The following is a 14,984-nucleotide window of genomic DNA, read 5'->3' on the forward strand; positions in this document are numbered from 1 at the left end:
GTGTATTGTGTCATCTGCACAGTGTACGCCGAAAGCTACCCCAATTGCTGGTGTTCTGCTGATTCTATCTGTAGGCAGCTATAGCAATTAAAGTCGGTGTACGGTGTCATCTGCACAGTTTGCACCTAAAGCTACCCCAATTGCTGGCGTTCTGCTGATCCTATACCGCAGGCAGCTCCAGGAAATACAGTTGGTGTATTGTGTCATCTGCACAGTGTGCACCTAAAGCTACCCAATTGCTGGTGTTCTTCATATCCTATACCTTAGGAAGGCAGCTGCAGTAATTACAGTCGGTGTACTGTGTCATCTGCACAGTTTGCACCTAAAGCTACCCCAATTGCTAGTGTTCTGCTGATCCTATACCGCAGGCAGCTCCAGTAATTACAGTTGGTGTATTGTGTCATCTGCACAGTGTACGCCTAAAGCTACCCCAATTTCTGGTGTTCTCATAGTAATAATACTACAGGGAGGTAGTTTATTCTGCTAATTGCAGTATAACAAGTATATACATCCCAGCTTTTTGCAGCTACATCTCCCTGCAGGCCATTAGTATGTCTGGAAGGCCAACAAGGAGAGGCAGACATTCACGAGCCAATAAAAGAGGGCAAGCAGGCTCTGTGTCTAGAGGCAACAGTGCTGGTCATGGAAACGGTGCATCCTCATCAGCCCGTGGCCATGGGACACGCTTGTCCTTTTTTTCGGCAGCTGGACGTGTTGAGCCGCAACATGCCGAAGACTTGGTAAAGTGGGTGACCAAGCCCAAGCCCCCCTCATCTCTCACCCAGGCTCAGGGTACTGGCAAAGCAGCTGCCAAAGTGGCCTCTTCCCTCGTCTCAATGGCATCAGTCACTCTTTCCCTAGCGCCACCATGTCCTCCTCCTGAGGAGTCCCCCGAACTGTTTGAGCACAGTGTTGGGTACATGCTCCATGAGGATGCCCAGTGTTTTGAGGGCTCTTATTATTATAGCCAGCTAGAGGAAGGCAGTAACGTGAGCCCAGAGAGAGGGGATGCCCAAGAAGGACAGCAATCTGGCAGTCATGTTCCCCCAGCTGCAGCATACTGCCAGGCTTTCTCCAGTGATGAGGAGGCAGGGGATGATGAGGTCACTGACTCCACATGAGTGCCTGATTGGAGAGGGGAGGAGGAGGCACATCTCCAACGAGACAAGATACCCTCCAGGGGCCAGCTTAAGGCGGCACACTGACTGAATCACACCGCAGAGCTCCATCTGTGTAGGGAGCTGCCTCTGCGCGTTATTTCAAAAGTTCTATGGTGTGGGTCTTTTTTGAGACGAGTGCATCAGATTGCACCACTGCTATTTGCAACATATGTCTCAAGCCTATTTCGTGTGGCCAAAACATCAGCCGCTTGGCCACCACATGCTTGACCAGACATACATTGACCTGCCATGCAGCACGTTGGCAAGCATACCTAAAAGACCCACACCAAAGAACAAAGCGGACCACTCCTTGCTCCTCATCAGCTGGGATCTCCAACCCCACTATACCTTCAGTGCTCTCTGAAACCTGTACTGAGAGGAATGAAGGTGTAGAATTAGGTGTGTCACAGCCAAGTACTTGCAGACAATATGCTAATGATACACCGACGTCTGATTGTACCAGGTAAATTTCCCTGCCCCAGCTACTGGACCGTCAAAAGAAGTTCACTCCCAGCCATCCACATGCCCAGTGGTTGAATGCTAGCTTGGCTAAATTGCTAGCACTTCAACTGATGCCTTTTCAGTTGGTAGACTCGGCCCCCTTCCATGAGTTTGTGCAATGTGCGGTTCCTCAGTGGCAGGTTCCCAAACTCCACTTTTTCTCACAGAAGGCAATTTCGGCTCTCTACCGGCATATGGAAGGCAATGTCCATGCCTCGCTGGACAGGGCAGTCAGCGGTAAGGTGCATATTATCGCTGACTCATGGTCCAGCAGGCATGGACAGGGACGTTACCTATCTTTCACGGCGCATTGAGTGACTCTTCTGGCAGCTGGGAAGGATGCAGGACAAGGTGCAGTAGTGTTGGAGGTTGTTCCGCCACCACGCCTCCAAAATTCTACTACTGGTGATTATGACACACCTCTCTCCTCCACCCCCTCCTCTTCTTCTTCCTCCATGGCCTCTTCCTGTGCTTTGTCCTCTGAACCAGCGGTGCTCCATAGGCGTTCAAGGGGCTACGTCATGCTTGCGCTGGTGTGCTTGGTGGACAGGAGCCACACTGGGGCAGAGATTCTGTCATGGCTGAGAGGTAGTTGATGCCACGCCAGCTTAAGCCAGGAATGGTGTTTTGCGACAATGACACCAACCTCCTCTCTTCCCTCCAACAGGGACAACTGACCCATGTGCCCTGTGTGGCTCACGTCCTTAACTTGGTGGTGCAGTGGTTCTTGGGCAGGTACCCGGGCTTACAGGATGCCCTGAGGCAGGCCAGGAGAGTCTGTGGGCATTTCCGCCAGTCATATAATGCTAGTGCTTGGCTGGCTGACCTCCAAAAGGAATTGAATCTGCCCAAGAACCGCCTAATCTGTGACATGCACACCAGGTGGAACTCAACATTGACCATGCTGCAGCAGTTGCACATGCAGCAGAGGGCCATTAATGAGTACCTGTGCGACTACGGCACCAGGACAGGGTCAGGGGAGCTGTGTTTTTTTACCCCACGCCAGTTGGCCATGATCAGGGATGCATGCACTGTCCTGTCACCATTTGAGGAGGCCACGAGGTGAGCAGTGACAGTGCATGCATCAGTGATACTGTACCTCTTGTCCACCTGTTGGAGCACACGCTGCATGGAATAATGGGCAGGGCACTTGAGGCAGACCAGAGGCAGGAAGAGGAGGACGACTTCCTTGCCTCTTAAGGCCCCCTTTATCCATTGTTTCTGCTGGCCCGCCGATCACAGAGGAGGAGGAGGATTGTGTCAGCATGGAGGTTGAGCCTGGCACTCAGCATCAGCAGCAGTCTTTTAGGCATGATTTACAGTCCCAAGAAACCTATGGACTTGTACGTGGCTGGGAGGAGGTGGCTGCGGATCATGTCATCCTTAGTGACCCAGAGGACTCTGGACCGAATGCCTCAGCTAACCTAAGCTGCATGGACTCCCTGATCCTGCAAAGCCTGCGGAAGGATCCTCGTATTCAGCGGATCAAGGAGAGGGATCATTACTGGCTGGCAATTCTCCTTGATCCACGGTACAAGGGTAAGGTCGCGGACCTTATCTTGCCGTTGCACAGGGAGCAGAGACATCTTTGGTAGGCCTTGCAGAAAGGTCTGTGCAACACGTTCCCAGAGACTGGGAGGTTACAAATTCCTGTTCCTGGACAACATGTTGCTAAAGCTTCGGTCAGTCACAGAAGGAGCGGTGGAGAAGGTGGCCGTCTGACCGATGTGTTCAGACAATTTTTTAATCCACAGCCACAAGGTATGATCGGTTCCAGCAACCATCGCCAGCGTCTGATTTACATGGTGCAGGGATACCTAGGGGCAAGATCAGACTTGGACACCTTTCCCACTGAAAATCCTCTGGGGTACTGGGTCTTGAGGATGGATCACTAGCCAGAGCTTGTACAGTATGCAGTTGAGCTACTGGACTGTCCTGCATCCAGCGTTCTTTTGGAAAGCACATTCAGTGCTGCTGGAGGCTTTGTAACTGATCACAGGGTGCGCCTGTCCACCGACTTGGTTAATCAAATGACCTTCATAAAGATGAATCAGTCTTGGATCACCACCAGCTACCAAGCACCTGAAGCTGATGTAACCGAATAATTTTTTTTGAAATGTCAGATCCCTTTCAAAACTGCCTATGCTGATGCTGAGTGACTATTCTGTTATGCTGAGTCACTATCCTCTTCCTCCTCAATGAACCTGCTGATGGCTGGAAAACATTTTTGGTTCTGAGCGCCGGCACCAGTGGCTAAGGCCCAATTTTTCAGTCCCTGTTTAAGAGGGGCATGTAATTACAATTTTTGATGCAATACTTTGCAGCAGGGCTTATTCCTGCGCTTCAACTAGAGTATCTGTGAGGGGTTGCAGTGTCGTGGCACCAGCACCAGTGCCTAAGGCACAATTTTTCAGGCCCTGTTTAACGGGGGGGGGGGTGATTACAATTTTTGATCCAATACTTTGCAGCAGGGCTCATTCCTGCTCTCCAACTAGAGTTTCTGTGAGGTATTGCAGTGTTGTGGCACTAGTGCCTAAGGCTCAATTTTTCTACCACTGTTCAACGATGGCATGTAATTACAATTCTTGATATAATAGTTCACAGCAGGGCATTCCAGCACCCACCAAGAGTCACTTTGAGGAATTACAGTATTGTGGCAACACCTTAGGCCCAAATTTCTGCAGAGCATATAGGGCAGGCCCCTACTTTCAAACAATCAACATCTCCAACTTGCAAATGGAAGGCGACAACAGGAAGTGAGATGAAATCTACCCCTAGGAAGGGAAATTCTCTCCTGTAAGAGTTGAACGTGTCTCCTCTCCACTGATGCTTTATCCCAATTCTTGTTTTACTAAAAACCCAACATTTTCAAAAAATGTTTGTCACTGAGACAGAAAGCGAGGTGAAATCTTCTGTAGAGGTGCACAGACAGCAAAAAAAATGTTACGGGGTGATAACCCTTCCCTATGTTTTCCAAAAAGTTCAAAAATAGATTTTTTGACTGGAGCTACACTTTTAAAATATACCAGCTCAAAATTACATACAGATTCTACTTAACACAACAAACCTACACAGTCCCTGTCTTGTTTGCCCGCTGTATAATGCTGTTCTGAGTATATAGGGCCTAGGGGCCCCATGCCTTTCCTTTTTTAAATTTGGGTACGGGGTTCCCCTTAATATCTGTACAAGACCCAAAGGGGCTGGTAATGGGCAGGGGGGTATCCATGACATTTTTCTCAATGATTTTCATCCATATTGCCGGGACCAGACATTACATTAAAACCGCAAGTAGTTTTAAATGACTTTTTTTCCGTTAGAAATGTAATTTTGTGAAGGGACTGCTCTAAACACGGGAAACATGTGCCACTTCACAGGAATACTATAGACACCCCCCAGGCATGATTTTTAAAGGAATATTTCACTTTTTTTCACTTTAAGCGTCATTAAAATCAGTGCTCCCAAAAAAACTGCAGTTTTTAAAAAAAAATTTGCATTGATACATGTCCCCTGGGGCAGGAGTCGGGTCCACAAACCCTTTTTAGGACAATAACTTGCATATTAGCCTTTAAAATGAGCACTTTTGATTTTCAACGTTAGAGTCCTATAGACTTTAATGGGGTTCAAAAGTTTGCGCAAATTTTCGGTCCATTCAAAGTTTCTGGTTCGGCTCATCCCTAGTAAGCATGCACTTATTTGTTTTTTCCATAATAATTATATTATTTCCTAATGATATGCTGTTGGTAATGCACTAGACCTCTGCACCCTTTTGATTTGTTATTTCCATACATCAAACCGCTTCTCCTTTCATCCCTCTCCCCTGGGCCCTGCCTGTCCCATCCAGTGGGCAGGGTTTAACTTCCCATCACTGGGGGAGCAGATGATTATGCCTGGGCTGTGTGGCTTAAAATGGCTGCCAGCTAGGGCAACAGGTGAATTGCTAAATGTTATTATCAGGGAGACCATCCAATGCAACAAAAATCTTCCCATAAGTTTAAATGTTACCGTATATACTCGAGTATAAGCCGAGATTTTCAGCCTCTTTTTTGAGGCTGAAAGTGCCCCCCTCGGCTTATACTCGAGTCATCGCCGTCTGACTGCTCGATCAGCGTATCGAGCAGACAGACGGCGGACATACTACAATTCAAAAGCCGCGCCTCCGCCTCCGCCTGTGATAGGCGGAACACTGAATTTCCCAGCAGCCTGTGTTCCGCCTATCACGGACATCGTCTCATCCTCGTCCGTAGTACGAGGATGAGACGATGTCCGTGATAGGCGGAACACAGGCTGCTGGGAAATTCAGTGTTCCGCCTATCACAGGCGAAGGAGGAGGCGCGGCTTTTGAATTTTAGAATGGCCGCCGAGGCGCCGACGAAGAGCGGCGATCCTGGCACGGGACGGGACGGAGGCAAGGCAAGGCACGGCACGGGACGGGACGGAGGCAAGGCACGACACGGCACGGGACGGGACGGAGGCAAGGCACGACACGGGACGGAGGCAAGGAGGCAAGGCACGGCACGGGACGGAGGCAAGGAGGCAAGGCACGGCACGGGACGGAGGCAAGGAGGCAAGGCACGGGACGGAGGCTCGGGACACAGGTAGGCTGGACACACACACACACACACACACACACACACACACGGACACACACACACAGGGATGGATGGATGGAGACACACACACACAGGGATGGATGGATGGATGGAGACACACACACACAGGGATGGATGGATGGATGGAGACACACACACACAGGGATGGATGGATGGATGGAGACACACACACACAGGGATGGATGGATGGATGGACACACACACACACAGGGATGGATGGATGGATGGACACACACACACACAGGGATGGATGGATGGACACACACACACACAGGGATGGACGGACACACAGGGATGGACGGACACACAGGGACGGACACACACACAGGGATGGACAGGCATGTCTCACCCTCGGCTTATACACGAGTCAATAAGTTTGCCAGTTTTTTTGGGGGTAAATTGGGGGCCTCGGCTTATATTCGGGTCGGCCTATACTCGAGTATATACGGTAATTTAATGAATTTTATGCATGTTATTTACCTGTACAAGCCTCCATTGTATAGACATGCAAAAACTCTGAGACTGCTGTTGTGGGCCAACATCTTGAATGTGTTTTCAGCAGCCCCAGCTGACTCAGAATGCTATTCAGGATTCCACTTCACTTCTACCCCAACAGCTAGCTAAAAGTTGAGTAGAGAGGCAAGGGTCAGAAAAGGAGAGGGCTATGACATGCAAGGAGGGAAGCGCCAAGCTAGGTAATTAACTCTACTGGAGTAGTCAGAAGTTCAAAGGAAGTGCAGTGCAAGTGAACAAAACAATCATGATGTTTCTTATAATTTAGTGACAGGATCTCTTTAATAAAAAGTATTGGTAATGCATGACTGCCATACACCTCTATTTTCCAAAAACTGCCTAATGGTAGTTATTACTACACTACAGACTTTTTTCATTGCATAAAAATATCATTTGTAATATCTTCTTTAAATTTCTTTCCTTTATAGCTATAAAATATTTAGCGGTACCTCATTATGAAGCTGCAGACCTTTGTGTTTTGCATGTGCCCTGTCATCCCGGTGAAGTTTTTCATTATAAAATTCTGACCTCTTGAAGATGGAGTCATATGCAGGAATATACTCATCCTTTAAATAGAAACATATCATTGCATTATTCATAAGATTATTAATAGCATGTGGGAAAAAACAAATACCGTATATTAAACCCATAATACAAAAAAGTTACATTTAAAAGTTTGCAAAGTAAAAATGCAAGACTAGCTAGTATCTCTCTAAAACAGAAAGTGCGGGGGCGTGGCCTGACGCATGGAGTAGGAAGATGTGCAGTGCTTCAGCTCCCGGATCCCGTGGCTCTACAGGGCTTCTCCACTCCATAAAATGCCTCCAAAACAGACCAAATGGGGAAGGATAAGTATAAAGACCAAAAGGGAGTTTGGGGATCCCGTCCTGGAGGGGATTTAAGGATTTGAGTCAGCCCTGGACTCACTAGCCGGTTCCCAGGCATCCCACTCCGCTATTGGGACACAGGATTTCCCACCCCCAAACACTCCAGAATCCACTCTACCACATCCCTGGGCTCAGAGGATGGATGGGATTTAGAATCGCAGCCACATGCGCTCCCTCCCCACAAAGGCTGACTTTGAACAGTGTGTTAAATGCATAGAGAAAACTTACAAGCAAGAGATCTCTGAACTTAAAAGGGACATTGGGGTACATTTTGAGGACATAGAAACCCCCACTGAAGGCCTTCAGATCACAGTTCAGACGCATGGGGATACTCAATTCCCCACGCGGTCATGCTGCAACACCTAGCATACCAGCAGGACGACATCAAAAACAGAAATAGGCATAACAACATCCGCATACGCGGAATCCCTGAATCTGTGGAACCCAAAGACCTAAAAATGGCGGTGAAAACCATCTTTAACCAGATCATGCAACTACCTAAAGATAATCCAATTGAACTGGACAAAGTCCACAGGACCTCAGGTCCCAGAAAGCCTGACCCCTCATTTGTCCACGACACTCTGTGCAGAGTGCATTTTTATAACATAAAGGAATCCATTATGTGTGCCGCCAGCACTCGGGACTCTATCCTTTTCAATACTTCCCTCATGATGCTGCTGCCTGACCTCTCACGCCTAACTCTAACCATGCGGAAAGCTCTGAAACCTCTCACGCAGTCACTTCAATCACGTCAGATGAAATACCAATGGTGCTTTCCCTTCCAGCTGAGGGTGCATCATGATGGTAAGACTGCCACCTTCCCACATTCCTCAGCATCTTGGAATTACCTCATGTCTCTATACCGGACTGGCCCTTTACTCCCACTACACCAGGCCTGCCATACTTACCCCAATGGCAAAAACAGAGCCGCAAATGACGCCCTGGATCCTCACTCCACGCAGATCCTAACGATTGATGTCTGCCAGACAGGCTGGTCTTCCCTTTTCTTTTCTTGACAGCAGAAGCATCTCCTGCGTCAACACAGGATTCCTGAGGGCACTCTCTATGAAACTTATCTGATGATCTTACACTAAATGAACACCTTCCAACAAGTTGCAATGGTTATGCCCGGGTGGAAGGCTCCATACTGCTCATTCTTGCAGGGACACGCTGCTCACGCTGCTCCCGGGTCCTGCAAATATCCCCCTCCGCCCTTGCCCTGACACTCGTCTCAATATGCAAACTTTTCCTTGAAGCATGTAGTGTCAACCGTCAGCCCCTATAGTTTGTTTTTTCAGGATCTTATACACCTGATTGAGTTCCACAGTTGCTCCTTTAGCAAAAGATCTTTACTATCGTGCCTAGTTTCCCTATTTCATGTTCACATGTTATGCTCTGTTACCCATAACCGTTTTTGTTCTCCCCCCATTATAGGTTATTTTATTCATACCTACCTCCTGCCCTGTGGGGCCCGGGGCCCCGGGAGCTCCTCCATGCCTACCACTAACCCCTCCTTAGGATTACTCGGTGCACACGTTTTGCACTGTACCTTAGTCTAGAGATGTTACCCACAATATATTCTTATATGTATTGTTTTCATGTGATTATGAATAATTGGCGCCACTTAGTGGCACCCTTAAGTACATTGGCTCCTCCATTACTGTCTACTCCTGCTCTTATGCTACAACCTTTCTTTCTTACATGTTTCCCTCTAACTGTTTCCCCTCCCCTTCTCCCCTCCTTCCTCCCCCCTCCACCCCTGCTGACGGGGACTGGTCCCAGAGGGACTACTATCACTCTGTCTTTACCACTCTCAACCCCCACTTCCCATTATGACCGTCACACCACCTCTTAACCTAGCATCCTGCAACTGTAGGGGCTTTAACACCCCTGAGAAGCACAGCCAGGCCCTCTACCACTTTCACAAACAAAGAACCAGCATCCTGCTGCTGCAGGAGACGTATTTTCATTCTGGGTCAATTCCCACGATACTCAATCACCATTACCCTACCTGGTTTAACAGTACTAATCCTCTGGCCAAATCTAAAGGGGTCTCCATTGCATTCCATAGGTCTTTTCACCCTGAGGTACTTGACTCTTGCATTGATGACAATGGATGTTTTGTGTTTCTCAAATTAAAACGTAATAACTTTCTCTTCACAGTGGCCAATATATATACGCTCCCAACGTGGACCAGGCTTGCTTCCTTTCTACCACTCTCACCCCTGTGTCACTATTGGAGGTAACTTTAATGTCGCGTTGTCCCCGTCTGCCGACATGTCCTCTGGTAAGTCATTCATAGCTACGACCTCACTCTCACACATCAAGTTCCTTCTACACTCCCATCACCTAGTAGATATATGGTGCATACACCACCCCACAGACAGAGATTTCACTTATTTCTCCATAGCCCACAACTCCTACAGCAGATTGGCCTATTTCCTTATCTCACAATCCCTCCTGGATACCCAATTACAGACTTCCCTGGGACATGCCCTCTGGTCTGACCACTCCTTGGTATACCTTTCCTTTGCCCGACCCCCACAGTCACATCGGGGAGCATCTTGGCATCTCAACGACAATCTATTGCGAGACACAGTGTGTATCGCTGAAATTATTAAAGCGATCCAAAACTTTAGATCAGACCACTCCTCAGACACTACCACTCTTAATCAATGGGAGGCCCTGAAGTGTGTGGTCAGAGGTGTTCTTATACAAAATGGTTCTCGATTAAAAACAATTAGATTGGATGAAATACGGCGCCTCCTTAGCACCATTTCAGATATGGAATCCCTCCATAAGCAAATCTTAGACCAGTCTACCTTTCTTACTCAAATGCCCGACGTGACCTCCTCCAATTACTGGATTCCCATTCCCTAATAGCCAGGGATCGTGCACGCAACCACTACTACTCTATAGCCAATAAATGTAGTAGACACCTAGCACTGGTCATTAACCCTAGACCCCCCCGCCATCCCATCCCCTTCATCACCAAACCAAGTCAGTCCAAGGTCTTTAATACCAAAGGCATATCTGCCTCTTTCATAGACTTTTACTCCCAATTGTACAACCACCCACACGCAGCCCCACACAGATCTCCATCTTCCCCCCAGGACCCAATGCAGGCCTATATCGCCGAAACTGCATTACCCGCAATTGACCCACAGGAATCCTCAGAGCTAGATAGACCCTTGGTAGAACTGGAATTCCTGGGTGCCATCAAGGGACTAAAACTAGGTAAATGCCTGGGCCCTGATGGCTACACCTCAAGGTTTTACAAAACCTTTGCGCCCCTGCTAATACCACTCCTTACCAGGGAATTTAACGCCATAGACGACACATAGGTGTTATTTCAGTACTACTTGATGATATAGTATTTGTGTTCTCACTATTCTTTAGACTATATTATTACATACGCTGCCAAGAAGTGGGGCGTCAAGATCTCGCCAAAGGTTTTATAGTAGGTCAGTGAGTACCCGTCTGGTCCCGGGGCTTTACCTGTCTGCATTCTGGCTATGGCTAATGTCACCTCCTCCCCTGTAAGTGGCTCCTCCAACACGCCTAGGGCTTCCTCCGGCAGCTTTGGGAGACCAGATTTTTGGATGTACTCCCTGATAGCCTCCCTCTCTAGGGACTTCCCCCTGTCTGACTGTTGACGCGGCAAATTATATAAGGAAGTATAGTAATTGCGAAACTGGTCTGCGATCTCTTCAGTGGCATGGGCCCTGGACCCCCCCTCTTTTAACAGCTCAGGAATAAAGGCCTGAGCCCGTTGGGCTCTCAAGGCCCGTGCCAACAGTTTGTCGCACTTGTTACTGTGCTCATAAAAAGTCTACTTACATTTCGAGATATGGCATATTTGTTGGGCTGTACCAACTATGGAGCCTTCCTAAGGCTCTTCCCTCTACCCCTCCTAACTGTCACCCGGCCACCTACCTCTGGTGCCTGTACCTCCTTATCTCCACCTCCCTCTACAGTGGCTCCTGCCAGCACCTGCTGGTTAATGTCTAAACTCTTTTCCAGGTTGTTGATGCTGTGCATGGTTGTCACCCGATTCTCTAAATCCAAGATCTGGGCTTCCAGAGAAAAAACTCGCTCACATTTTCGCACAGCAGTATTCACCCTCAAATGGCTCTTCAAGAAACACATACATGGAGCAACATGTGTAATGTGCATCACCAATCCTGTTGGAAATTTTACCTGCTACTTTAATGGGGATATTAAATGGTTACTCTCAGTACTTTACACTACTCCAAGTTACTCCTTGTGCTACAGCTACTCTAAGTTACTCACAGTACTCCATGCCGTTTTCAGTTACTCATAGTTGCCCCCAATACTCGAAGTTACTTCAAATTACGCTAAGACACTCCCAGAACTCCAAGTCACTACCTAGTACCCAACTTATCAGTCTGTACTCCAAGTCACTACTCTGCACTTCAAGTAAATACAGATACTACTCCCCATACCCCAAAGTTACTACAGGTACTACTCCCAGTACCCAAAGTTACTACAGGTATTACTCCCGGTACTGCAAAGTTACTACAAGTACTACTCCCGGTACCCCAAAGTTACTACAAATATTGCTCCCTGTACTTCAAAGTTACTACAGGTATTAGTCCCAGCATTCCAAAGTTTATACAGGTATTCCTCCTAGTGCTCCAAGTTTCTACAGGTATTACTCCCAGTACTCACAGCGTGTTCGCCGCTCCTTTTGTCAGTTTGTCCCACTACGTCTCTTGACGGCTGCTCATCAGTTCCTATCCCTGCGCTTACCTGTCAGTGTGTCCCTGCTCCCACTGCATGCCTGCTCCCACGGCATGCAGCTCCTCCTCTGCCTCCAACCCCCTCCTCCTCGGCTCCTGCGCTGCTCCAGCTGTCAGTCAGTCAAGCCTCGGTCCTCAGGCTCCCGGTCTCCAGTGACTTCAGCCGATTCTCCTGTGACGTGCAGCTCACCTCACAGCTCCTCCTCTGGTCAATGACCAATTCTTTCCTAAATGCACATAATATAACTGGACACCAATATTTATAGGAATAGTTGAACCAAGGAATATTCAATTGTCACTTGGAGTATCAGGATATTTTTCCCCCACTGTAGCAAATTGGAACATGTTTTGTTGGGGCTTTTTGCCTTCCTCTGGATCAACTGTGTGTATATGATAATGTATATGGAGGTTTTATTTTTGTGTGTGTTTTTTTTTTTTCTCTCTCTGTTAGTTGAACCGGATGGACTTTTTTTCCACCAGGTTAACTATTTAACTGTATGTAAGGCAGGGGTACCCAACCGCTGGTCACATGTGGCGTCCTCTGATGTGGCCCGCCACCTCCTTCTCTGGGATGGTGGGTTGGCAAGCCCAGATCACGGGTTCCCGACCCGCCATCCTTGAGCATCAATATGGAGAATGGATCTGGCGCTGGAAGAAGTAGAGCCGATGCTTCCTGTATAGCACCTGCTTCTGTTACAGGCGGAGTGATATCAAATGTACTCTGCCTGTGACAGGAGCGATACAGGACGCCATGGCTCTGCTCTCTACTGCAGCCACCTGCTTCATCTAGTGCCAACTCCTTTCACACTGATGCTTGGGGATTGTGGGTCAGGAACCAGCCAGCAATACCCACCAGCAGTACCCACAAGTAGTACCAACCAGCAATACCTGTGAGCAGTACCCACCAGCAGTACCAGTCAGGAGTAGCTTCCCTGGACAGCCAGCGATACCTGCAGGAATCCTGAGGAAGAAGTGAAAATTGAGGTCAGTTGAGGTGCAGGTAAACAGCAGAGCATCAGTGTGAAAGCAGCCTTGGGTCCCTTTTACACAATCAGTGTGATAGGGTCCATCTGTGTTCATTTACCTCTATAGAAGGGCAGATGTATATGGACTTATGTCCATTTACACCCTCCTATCTCCAATCCGATCCACTTAACAAAACAGAAGGGGTTCCCTCCCCTTCTGTCTGGGCAGATTGGAGGGCCCATAGAGTAAAGCGGGCTGTTTTAGTGGATGCTCTAAATATGCAGAGTGGACATGGACCTGTCATCTGTCCGCTTCTTCTTCATATCATTGTGACCCGTGACAGGTTACCAAGTCGCTCAAGTGGCCCCCGCTCTATACTGTGCCCTACAGTATATTAGGCAGTTGGTAGCTATCAGCTATTAAGGTAAGACTACACTTTAAAAGAGTTATAGCAAGATAACAGAAGTTAAAGATGATAGTTTCTAAATAATGATTCTTAGGTTCTGTATAAATATTAGTGGAAGCACGACTTACCTTATTTTCTTGGTAAAAATAACTTAATGTCTTAGGATTTTTTCTCCTCAGTGGCACATGTGAAAAGGCAGATAGAGATGAGAGATGTGGCTGTTGACTTTTCTTACTTGAATACTGTTTATTCTTTTCATCATATTCTTTGGTTTCCATTATAGTGTGTGTGCAAAGATCAAGGAATGTGTAAAGCTTGCAAAGCTTGCTCTCAGTCCGACTAAAATGTTTCTCATCCTCCTGCAACTCCTGAAGCTATAACTGGTTGCTAGGATTCTAAAAGGCACAAACAAACTCTGACCTTAGAAAAGGCTTCGCATTTACAGTGTTTGATAGAAGAACTGTCTGCATTTCTGTCCTAGCAACTAGTCAGTGTCTACCACATAAAAAAAAAAAAAAAAAAAGATCTTTTTTTTTTTTTTTTTTAAGTTTCTTGGTTACAGACAAGAGGTAAAAGTAGCACAGTGGTTACCACTTCTGTCTAGCAGCACTAGGGTTCATATACCAACTAGGGATGATCCGAACACCCCCGGTTTGGTTCACACCAGAACCTGCGAACAGACGGAAAATTTGTGCGAACTTTAGAACCCCATTAAAGTCTATGGTACTCGAACTTTCAAAATCAAAAGTGCTCATTTTAAAGGCCAATATGCAAGTTATTGTCCTAAAAAGGGTTTGGGGACCCGGCTCCTGCCCCAGGGGACATGTATCAATGCAAAAAAAAGTTTTAAAAACGGTTAAAGTGAAAAAAAGTGAAATATTACTTTAAATATCATGCCTGGGGGGTGTCTACAGTATGCCTGTGAAGTGACACGTGCTTCCTATGTTTAGAACAGTCCCTGCACAAAATGACATTATGGAAAAAAAAGTAATTTAAAACTGCTTGCGGTTTTAATGTTATATCTGGTTCCGGCAATACGGATGAAAAACATTGAGAAAAATGGCATGGGTAGCCCCCCCTGCCCATTACCAGCCCCTTTGGGTCTTGTACGGATATTTAGGGGAACCCCATACCCAAATTAAAAAAAGGAAAGGCGTGGGGCCCCCAGGTCCTATATA

The 14,984-nt window shown here is 47.5% G+C and overlaps 1 protein-coding gene across 1 annotated transcript in view; it reads right to left on the bottom strand.

Annotated features, from left to right (window-relative positions):
* CFAP90 (cilia and flagella associated protein 90) overlaps positions 1-14,204 on the bottom strand; it is a 30,139-nt gene extending 15,935 nt beyond the window's left edge. Inside the window, exons 1-2 of the mRNA XM_077491884.1 lie at positions 13,935-14,204; positions 7,234-7,350 (exon numbers count right to left, since the gene is read on the bottom strand). Coding sequence (XP_077348010.1) covers positions 7,234-7,350; positions 13,935-14,084 — 267 coding nt within the window. The 5' untranslated portion in view covers positions 14,085-14,204. The remainder of the gene's footprint in view (positions 1-7,233; positions 7,351-13,934) is intronic.
* Positions 14,205-14,984: the final 780 nt, after the last annotated feature.

Source organism: Lithobates pipiens, unplaced genomic scaffold (assembly GCF_037356315.1).
Source record: "Lithobates pipiens isolate NorthernLeopardFrog02 unplaced genomic scaffold, aLitPip1_a1.2 Scaffold_19, whole genome shotgun sequence".
Classification (NCBI taxonomy): domain Eukaryota; kingdom Metazoa; phylum Chordata; class Amphibia; order Anura; family Ranidae; genus Lithobates; species Lithobates pipiens.